Below are 10,607 nucleotides of genomic sequence, written 5' to 3' on the forward strand. Positions count from 1 at the left end.
AGTGATAGACTGTCTTTATGCATATCTCATCGTACACTGAGTATACCAAACATTAAGAACAATTTTCTAATACTGAGTTGCACCCCCTTTTGCCCTCAGAACAACCTCAATTTGTCAGGGCATGGACTCTACAAGGTGTCGTAAGCATTCCACAGGGATGCTGGCCCATGTTGACTCCAATGCTTCCCACAGTTGTGTAAAGTTGGCTGGTGGACCATTCTTGATAATCATGGGAAACTGTTGAGCATGAAAAACCCAGCAGCGTTGCAGTTCTTGACACAAACCGGTGCGCCTGGCCCCTTACTACCATACCCTGTTCATTTGTCTTGTCCAGTCCCCTCTTTAATGTCCCATATATACAATTCATGTCTCAAGGCTTAAAAAAATCCTTCTTTAAATCGGTCTCCTCCCCTTCATCTACACTGAGTGGATGTGGATTTAACAAGTAACATCAATAAGGAATCATAGGTTTCACCTGGTCATTCTTGTCATGGGAAGAACTTCTTAATGTTTTGTACACTCAGTGTATAACCTAACCTGTCCACTTTATCAGCAGACAGTAGTCTATAGAGAATGGGCCAAAAACCAGGTTGGGCAAGTGTGCTATTTATTGCAGTTTGTGTGACAAAATCATCCATAGAATTGAAAATGCTATGGAAACACATTAAAACGTCTGTTTTATTTTATTCTGTACATGAAAACTTAAGTACAAAAGTGTTATGTGCACTGTCACGCACAACACTTTATCCGCTACAAAGTCAGTTTGATGAAAGCACATCTGGTGGGAAAAATGCATATAATGTTTCTGTGACTTTTGAATATCTGCATTAAAATCTGTTGTCAACTGGATATAAACCTAACCACAGTACCAAACAAGCAGTGGAAAACAACTCCTTAAGAGTTTCAGGAAAAGTGGAGAAAAAAATTTCTCAAAGTGAAATGCTTGTTTTGACAGGGCGAGTTTTCCTTAAAACAGGCTTATTCTCAACGCAGCTCTTCTTGGTAGCTATTCTTGTAGATCGTCTGAGACCACTGGCCATATGTGGCTCTCCAACTATGGTAGGTGTATTTTCAGCTTTAATTCGGACATGAGAAGCCTGTTGGGTAATTGTTTCTCCACCATTCCTTTTCGTCTTGGGTGCCTTCTTGGGAGCTTTTGCTTGGCTTGGGGCGACTTGCAATGCCTCCTGGGGACCTGTGTCTTCCTCTTTTTCTGTGTCTTTCAAAGTGTCCATCTTGCCTTGAATGGCTAGCAAAGACTCCTGTGAAGTTACAAGGAAATGTCTCATGGAATCTCTTTTGAGGAAGTACAAATATTTTTCAATGTGACTGAAAATTCCCAACACCCCAGACACCACAAGGTCAGACTCGGAGCTTATTACATACAGACTTACCTCTGCCCCAGCCAGCTGGGATTTGAGCTCTGATAGTTCCTTCATCAGATGCTTGATGTTTACCTTAGAGATGAAGCAGTGCTCATCAGTTATACATGTCCAGAAAGAACTGGCCCATTACCATACAGTGCTGTTGGTAATTCATCGTATAACTTAAAACTACATGGTGACAAATGTTGAACAAATAGCACCTTTTTCGTGAGGATGGCTCTGTTCCGATTCTCAATCTCCTGTTGTCTTTGCTCCCCTCTCTCTCTGAAATTAGAAACAATAATATTAATATAAAGCCAGAACTCCTGTTTCCGTAAACATCAACAAACTGCACACTGGCCATGTCTTCCATGGGTCATATTCATTAAGGCACACTGTAGCAAAACGTTTTGCATCAGAACAAAAACTAATGCTTCGTATTGTAAGTCCATGCCTGTTTTCCTGCCCCTTTTCCAGTAAATGTTCTTCCATTTGGTGCCTAATAAATATGATCCTGGCCACTGCAGTAACATGAAGTGAGATAGCTAGCTACCTGAGCTCCAGGGCTCTGGCCACGCTGTCCTCTAGTGCAGTGATCTCAGCTTGTTCCTCCTCTACAGCTTGCTGGACATCAGCAGTCTTTATCTGGGCCAGGAGGGACTTGGAGTCCAGGGCCTCTACCTCCGTTGAGCTCAGCTTCCTCGAGAGGAACACTTGCCCCATTTGAACAGTCTGCTCACAGGACAGGATCTGAACCGTGATGTCCAACAGAACCATTTTCAGAGAAGGCGTCGACATATCCACAAATATTACGAATATGAGTATGTGAAAATTATGAATACATACACATTTATATAGATAAATGATAAGATATAGCACAGTCAAGTTAAGAGGCAGTGTTAACTCAAGGTCATAACTTCAATGGTTGGCAACATGACATTCAGCATAGGACAGTATCTAGTAGTGGTGTGAACGTTTAAAGGAGAAAATCCCTAACTGAATAACATTCAGTGTAGTTATCACAAAACGACAACTAACAGATTCACATCATCATCATCATCAATGGAAAAATACAAACATACCTAACGCAACAATGCTGTAACGTTATTTGGAGGGGATATGCATCTTTCAAATGATTAGTCACGGATATAAAAGCACCCCGCACGTCATCATATTTAACAGTTGGCGAAATGTCAGAGTGGGAAGCGACAGTAGCAAAGTCCTGAAAACATGGAGGGAGCAGAGAACCTAAAACGGCATTACCTATCATTGTTGCTGAGTGGGTGGGAGACGGCAGTAAATTGAGCTGCGTCTATTAGCTAGGGAGGACTGAGGTTTTTTTAAATATATATCTATATATTATTAATGTTTTCAAAATAACATTGGTATGACCACTAGGGGGCAATGCAGTTCAGTCTACCTCAGTCCTGCCTAGCAAATAGACTCGGGTCACACACACATATACACACTGCTCAAAAAAATAAAGGGAACACTAAAATAACATCCTAGATCTGAATGAAATATTCTTATTACTTTTTACTTTACATAGTTGAATGTGCTGACAACAAATTTGTCAGCACATTCAAACAAAATCAAATTTATCAACCCATGGAGGTCTGGATTTGGAGTCACACTCAAAATTAAAGTGGAAAACCACACTACAGGCTGATCCAACTTTGATGTAATGTCCTTAAAACAAGTAAAAAATGAGGCTCAGTAGTGTGTGTGGCCTCCACGTGCCTGTATGACCTCCCTACAACGCCTGGGCATGCTCTTGATGAGGTGGCGGATGGTCTCCTGAGGGATCTCCTCCCAGACCTGGACTAAAGCATCCGCCAACTCTTGGACAGTCTGTGGTGCAACGTGGCGTTGGTGGATGGAGCGAGACATGATGTCCCAGATGTGCTCAATTGGATTCAGGTCTGGGGAACGGGCGGGCCAGTCCATAGCATCAATGCCTTCCTCTTACAGGAACTGCTAACACACTTCAGCCACATGAGGTCTAGCATTGTCTTGCATTAGGAGGAACCCAGGGCCAACCGCACCAGCATATGGTCTCACAAGGGGTCTGAGGATCTCATCTCGGTACCTAATGGCAGTAAGGCTACCTCTGGCGAGCACATGTAGGGCTGTGCGGCCCCCCAAAGAAATGCCACCCCACACCATGACTGACCCACCGCCAAACCGGTCATGCTGGAGGATGTTGCAGGCAGAACGTTCTCCACGGCGTCTCCAGACTCTGTCACGTCTGTCACATGTGCTCAGTGTGAACCTGCTTTCATCTGCGAAGAGCACAGGGCGCCAGTGGTGAATTTGCCAATCTTGGTGTTCCCTGGCAAATGCCAAACGTCCTGCACGGTGTTGGGCTGTAAGCACAACCCCCACCTGTGGAAGTCGGGCCCTCATACCACCCTCATGGAGTCTGTTTCTGACCGTTTGAGCAGACACATGCACATGTGGCCTGCTGGAGGTCATTTTGCAGGGCTCTGGCAGTGCTCCTCCTGCTCCTCCTTGCACAAAGGCGGAGGTAGCGGTCCTGCTGCTGGGTTGTTGCCCTCCTCCACATCTCCTGATGTACTGGCCTGTCTCCTGGTAGCGCCTCCATGCTCTGGACACTACGCTGACAGACACAGCAAACCTTCTTGCCACAGCTCGCATTGATGTGCCATCCTGCATGAGTTGCACTACCTGAGCCACTTGTGTGGGTTGTAGACTTCGTCTCATGCTACCACTAGAGTGAAAGGACCGCCAGCATTCAAAAGTGACCAAAACATCAGCCAGGAAGCATAGGAACTGTGGTCACCACCTGCAGAACCACTCCTTTTTTGGGGGGTGTCTTGCTAATTGCCTATAATTTCCACCTGTTGTCTATTCCATTTGCACAACAGCATGTGAAATGTATTGTCAATCAATGTTGCTTCCTAAGTGGACAGTTTGATTTCACAGAAGTGTGATTGACTTGAAGTTACATTGTGTTACCCTTTATTTTTTTGAGCAGTGTATATATACACACAGGGTCATACGAAGGACCATATCTGAGTTCTCTTATCGTATAAACATGACGGCAGTTTAAAAGTTAAGAACAATTGTACATTTGTCACATCCCTAGTAGCTACAGTACTGTACAGTAACATGTGGTCTCACCTCATCAAGGTCAGTTTGGATCTTCTCTCTGGAGGCCAAGGACAGATCCCTGGCCAGCATCTGGTTCCTCCGCTGCCTCAGTAACTCATCCAGCTCTCTCTGCATAGGAAACAAAATGACAGCCTTGAACATTACATCATTCAACTGTACCAAGTAGACCCTAATGGGGTGTATTCATTAGGAATCAAACCTACCTGAATTTGTCCAACAGAAACACTTGTTTTCATTGCAAAACATTTTTAGTTGCAAACTGAACCAAACTGGAGAAAACGCAAACGGAACGAAACCTGCCTGAATTTTTTGTGGCAAAACATTTTGCTGCAAAAGAGTTTTGCTATGTCTGCGAATAAAGAACCCAGGTGATTGAGGGAATATTGACAATAGCTTTAAATGTGTGATCAAAGCAGCACAAAATGGCTGCGTAATTTGAGGTACCATGGGCATCAGTCATTAAAATAATCAAGTGGGTGTTTTCACCATCAGATATATGGGTTTTCACCTGTAAGGCATTGATCTGCCTCTCCTGCCTGGCTCTCTTCAGGAATACAAGGTCTGCTGGAGTAACCTCATAGCCCTGCATGCCTCTTATCAATGAGTAGGGGTCTTCTTCCAGCACACTGCCTGAACAGACTGAACATGTACATTGATAACATTTGGTGGATCATGCTGATAATATTTTTTTCATTACAAGCTTCTGCACCATCATAAACCAAAGCATTAAACATTCAGATTTATAGACCTACAGTAGGATCATGTGACATAGGACTACATTAAAATAGATAAGAAATGGAACTTTAATGAAATGTGTTCAGAGGACACAGGGGCACGTGCCCCCTCAGATCGGTCCTGTTAATTAATATATATAGTTGAAGTCGGAGGTTTACAAACAACTTAGTCAAATACATTTAAACTCAGTTTCACAATTACTGACATTTAATCCTAGTAAAAATTCCCTGTCTTAGGTCAGTTAGGATCACCACTTTATTTTAAGAATGTGAAATGTCAGAATAATCGTAGAGAATGATTTCAGCTTTGATTTATTTCATCACTTTCCCAGTGGGTCAGAAGTTTACATACACTCAATTAGTATTTGGTAGTATTGTCTGTCAATTGTTTCACTTGGGTCAAACATTTTGGGTAGCCTTCCACAATAAATTGGGAGAATTGTGGCACATTCCTCCTGACAGAGCTGGTCAGGTTTGAGTCAGGTTTGAGTCAGGTTTGTAGGCCTCCTTGCTCGCACACACATTTTTCAGTTCTGCCCACACACTTCTATAGGATTGAGGTAAGGGCTTTGTGATGGCCACTCCAATACCTTGACTTTGTTGTCCTTCAGCCATTTTGCCACAACTTTGGAAGTATGCTTGGGGTCATTGTCCATTTGGAAGACCCAATTGCGACCAAGCTTGAACTACCTGACTGATGTCTTGAGATGTTGCTTCAATATATCCACATCATTTTCATTCCTCATGAAGCCATCTATTTTGTGAAGTGTACCAGTCCCCCCTGCAGCAAAGCACCCCCACAACATGATGCTGCCACTCCCGTGCTTCATGGTTGGGATGGTGTTCTTCGGCTTGCAAGCCTCCCCCTTTTTCCTCCAAACATAGCGATGGTGGTTATGGCCAAACAGTTCTATTTTTGTTTCATCAGACCAGAGGACATTTCTCCAAAAGCACAATCTTTGTCCCCATATGCTGTTGCAAACCATAGTCTGGCTTTTTTATGGTGGTTTTGGAGCAGTGGCATCTTCCTTGCTGAGCGGCCTTTCAGAATATGTCGATATAGGACTCGTTTCACTGTGGATATAGATACTTTTGTACCCGTTTCCTCCAGCATCTTCACTAGGTCCTTTGCTGTTGTTCTGGGATTGATTTGCACTTTTCGCAAAAAAGTATGTTCATCTCTAGGAGACATAACACGTCTCCTTCCTGAGCAATAGGACGGCTGCGTGGTCCCATGGTGTTAACACTTGCATACTATTGTTTGTACAGATGAACGTGATACCTTCAGGCATTTGGAAATTGCTCCCAAGGATGAACCAAACTTGGAGGTCTACAATTTTCTGAAGTCTTGGCTGATTTCTTTTGATTTTCCCATGATTTCAAGCAAAGAGGCACCGAGTTTGAAGGTAGGCCTTGAAATACATCCACAGGTACACCTCCATTTAACTCAAATTATGTCAATTAACCTATCAGAAGCTTCTAAAGCCATAACATTTTCTGGAATTTTCCAAGCTCTTTAAAAGGCACAGTCAACTTAGTGTATGTAAACATCTGACCCACTGGAATTGTGATACAGTGAAGAAGTGAAATAATCTGTCTGTAAACAATTGTTGGAGAAATTATTTGTGTCATGCACAAAGTAGATGTCCTAATCGACTTGCCAAAACTATAGTTTGTTAACAAGAAATGTGTGTGTGTGGTTGAAAAACGAGTTTCAATGACTCCAACATAAGTGTATGTAAACTTCAGACAACTGTATATATAGTTGTCGTTTCTCTGAAATACTATAGGCCACCTAGCAATTTTATGATGTTGATTTTGGCTAGCCCAGATTGAGAACCTATCTCCCAACCTCATAACTAGCTACCAAAAATACATTTCAGGCTACTAATCAAGTTAGAGTCGCTAGCTTGTTTAACCATCTTAGCATTTCACTGTAGTCTAAACACGTTGTATTCGGCACGTGACAACTAAAGAAATATTTGGCATACCTGCTGGCAAGGTTGGAAGACTTTAGGAAAGCAAGCAATTACTAAATGAACTGAACAACACTCACATTCCTTTCAATCTTCTACCCAGATATTAGCAAAAAAATAACCACAAGTCAGGAGGATACAGACAGCTCAAGAGGTATGGTTACATATGCAGAAAAATATACATTTTTGCACATAGAATTAAGCATAATGATTATGGCTCTAAATTCCAGGAAAAAGCAATTCAGGCTAAATTCTCTCACATGCAGATGGAGCCTAGCCCCCTCCAGACCACCCTACTTTGTGACCACTGTACTTTGTGGCACCTCAGATTTTGGGGGTGCACGACACCCCTGTGTGTGTTTATGTTTGTCACCTCAGACATATCAAACCACATATTGGTGCAAATATACAGCTATAGGATTGTGAACAATATAGGAAACACCCACGTGTGCTTGAAGTGATGCGAGACCGTCGGCATGTATCCGTTTCTGCAGGCTCGATTGTGTAAAGGTCCATGGTCATATTTAGCGCAGGAGACACGGGTTCTTGCCCAGGGGTGGTTTCAATCTGGATGGAAAGACAAAATGGTAACGGATAGAAATTCATTAGTTGTCAGCTAGGCCTACCCTCTAGAATAATGGGCTCAAGTTGGCCTACAAACTACAGTGCATTCATAAAGTATTCACACCCCCTTGATTTTACAGTTTGTTGTGATAAAAAGTTGGATTAAAAATTTATTTATTTGGCGTTTTTTTGTCAACCAGACACAAAATACTCTGACAAAGTAGAAGACTTTTTTTAAATATTTTTTTTTTTTTTTACAAATGCTAGAATTTACAACAAATAAAACACTAATATACATCTTGATTAGATAAGTATTAAAACCCAGAGTCAATACGTTAGAGTCACCTTTTGCATCAATTACACCTGTGAGTCTTTCTGGATGAGCTTTCCACTCCTGGATTGTCCTACATATGCCAGGGACAAAATTGCGGCTGTAACAACAAAATGTAGGAAAAGTCTAGGGGTGAATACGTTCTGAAGGCACTGTAAAACCCCAGTGCACCTAGGCAGAAGTGTGGTGAACGAGATTCGGCCTACCACATGTGTTTTAAAGCTCAAAGGCCGAGTTACGTTCAACTCTAACGTTGGCGGTGTCCTCTGAAGTTGTCGTCCCAATGGAATATGATTTGAAGGGTCTTGAATGAGTCTACTGATCGCCGGTGAAATATTTGACTTGTGAGTAGCTTTTTTCCCTTTGGTTGCATTTCTGTTTCTCCTGTTTGCAACGGTATTCTTCGAGAGATCCATTTTTCTTGTTGTGTTGAAACCTAAAATAGACAAATTGCAACATATTTTGACTAAACCGTTCATAAAAATAAAAAGATTAGAGGCGTTATGTGACAATCGAATCAAAATCACCTGTTGGCGCGCACCTGTAACGCTCGCGAGGCCGTGCCGAAGAGCCTATTTATGCTTGATCCGAAAATGTGGTCTGAGACGCAATAGCGGGGCAGAGGCTGAATTGAGCTCTGTACTGCATCGCTGTGCGCCTCTTCAATCTTCTAACAATGTGGGGGGGCTCCGTATAGCTCTGCATTGACATGATTGGTTAACGGTAGGTGAGGGCGGGAGGTCTGATCTGACAATACTGAGATATTAAATTATGTTGCAGGATTTAAATATATATATTTTTTATCGTCTACTGTACATAAAAAACATTCCTACAGTAGATGATATCTCAGACAGAAATACAGTAGGTGTGTGATAGTCTGTTTTCACCCTCAAAGCTCAGAGGGAGGCCATAGGGCAGGTCAGAAAGCAGTGAGAGGAGACTAACAGGCCATTGGATGCTTCACTTGACATACATTTCACCATAATTTCAGAATCAGAAGGTACTTATTCACCAAGTACATTTACTCATACCCAGCAATAGACATTTACTCATACCCAGCAATAGACATTTACTCATACCCAGCAATAGACATTTACTCATACCCAGCAATAGACAAATATACAGACAGAATACAGACAGAGGAATTTACACAGTCAACATACATCATGTATAATATAAATACAGTAAGCATAAATTATAATGGATGGTAAATTGCATTGCTTGAAATTCTACCTTCCAGTGAGGCTAAATCCTCCCTAAACAGCTGACTGTAAATGTTAAGGCTCTTGGCACCTCTAAAAATGGTCGGAGCAGGGAGACATCCAGAGGGGAAAACAGCAAAGATCAAATTGGCCAGCTGCAGATGAGAACATGTACTAGTAGTGTATGACCAGTAGAGGGAGACAGAGGTTGCACCTGCATTGAGTAATCATCAGTATTGTCATTATAGAGGTGCGGGGGGGCTGCCTTATTCCACGTCCACGTCATCAACTAGTGCTCAGGGAGTGAAAGAAATCAAATAAATAATGTTTTATTGTCACAAACACCGGATAGGTGCAGACAGTGATATTTGTTGTTTTACAGGGTCAGCCATAGTAGTATTGCGCCCCTGGAGCAAATTAGAGGTAAGTGCCTTGCTCAACAACATCAACATATTTTTCACCTTGTCTGCTCGGGTATCAAAATAGCATAACGCAATGTCAACAGTTTCTACAGGAGTTGTCCTTTGAAGCCAGATCTGCCGTCTCCTCCTTGTCCACGTCAGAGCCCTGTGCCACAACAATGGGACAGTGACGTGTACCTGGCCTTAGGCGTCAGGCACCATCAGTAGCAGACAGCCACAATCTGCTTATGACCTGAAGCAGCATTATCAAACACTATGAGGAGACCTTTTATTACAATTCTAAATAAAAAGTGCATTTCATACTATGTTAATGAGCTAAAACAAATACATGTTTTTGATCTGAGAACACACACACCGCGTGCTTCCACCGAAACACAAGCCGTAAGGGAACATATAGTGCATTCGGAAAGTATTCAGACTGCTTGACTTTTTCTACATTTTGTTATGTTACAGTGTTATTCTAAAATGGATTCAATTGTTTTTTTCCCTCATCCATCTACACACAATATCCCATAATGACAAAACATGCTCTGACATGCACAGTCAAGGATGATCCATAGAAACAGGATGCATCTGAGATCAATTTCAAGTCTCACAGCAAAGGGTCTTAATACCTATGTAAATAAGTAATACATCTTTTCTACATTTGCTAAAATTTCTAAAAACCTCTTTTCACTTTGTCATTATGGGGTATTTTTTATTTCATCCATTTTAGAATAAGGCTGTAACGTAATAAAATGTGGACAAAGTCAATACTTTCCGAAAGCTCTGTATAGCCAAGCAGAACTGACAGCTAAGTTTAAACCTGCTCTTCATGCCGTCCGGCCAGGCTGAGGCTGAGGCAGAGGCAGAGGCTGAGGCTGAGGCTGAGGCTGAGGC

General features: G+C 42.2%; 1 protein-coding gene across 4 annotated transcripts; it reads right to left on the reverse strand.

Annotated features, from left to right (window-relative positions):
• Positions 1-660: 660 nt before the first annotated feature.
• On the reverse strand, positions 661-8,749 carry LOC112253642 (early endosome antigen 1). 4 transcript variants are annotated; one of them, XM_024425568.2, is made up of 9 exons: positions 8,646-8,749; positions 8,311-8,540; positions 7,656-7,776; positions 5,008-5,138; positions 4,509-4,607; positions 1,918-2,114; positions 1,586-1,649; positions 1,395-1,457; positions 661-1,262 (listed from the first exon to the last, which is right to left on the reverse strand). In XM_024425568.2, exons 2-9 carry the CDS (start codon positions 8,518-8,520, stop codon positions 930-932), a joined length of 1,218 nt encoding a protein of 405 aa, XP_024281336.2. In that variant the 5' UTR covers positions 8,521-8,540; positions 8,646-8,749; the 3' UTR covers positions 661-929. The 4 variants fall into 4 exon arrangements, with proteins under 4 accessions (XP_024281336.2, XP_024281335.2, XP_024281338.2 ...); XM_024425567.2 differs by having other exon boundaries at positions 8,632-8,747; XM_024425570.2 differs by adding an exon at positions 8,119-8,177 and having other exon boundaries at positions 8,311-8,661.
• Positions 8,750-10,607: the final 1,858 nt, after the last annotated feature.

The sequence above is a fragment of the Oncorhynchus tshawytscha genome, linkage group LG07 (assembly GCF_018296145.1).
Source record: "Oncorhynchus tshawytscha isolate Ot180627B linkage group LG07, Otsh_v2.0, whole genome shotgun sequence".
NCBI lineage: Eukaryota > Metazoa > Chordata > Actinopteri > Salmoniformes > Salmonidae > Oncorhynchus > Oncorhynchus tshawytscha.

Bases quoted from the DNA above. Each gene is read 5' to 3' on its own strand.
- LOC112253642 (XM_024425566.2), bottom strand. From the start codon at position 8,583: ATGAACGGTTTAGTCAAAATATGTTGCAATTTGTCTATTTTAGGTTTC. The intron at 1,458-1,585 runs GTGCTATTTGTT...TTCATCTCTAAG, and splicing joins GAGCCATCCTCACGAAAAAG to GTAAACATCAAGCATCTGAT. The intron at 1,263-1,394 runs GTAAGTCTGTAT...GTAACTTCACAG, and splicing joins CCCAGCTGGCTGGGGCAGAG to GAGTCTTTGCTAGCCATTCA.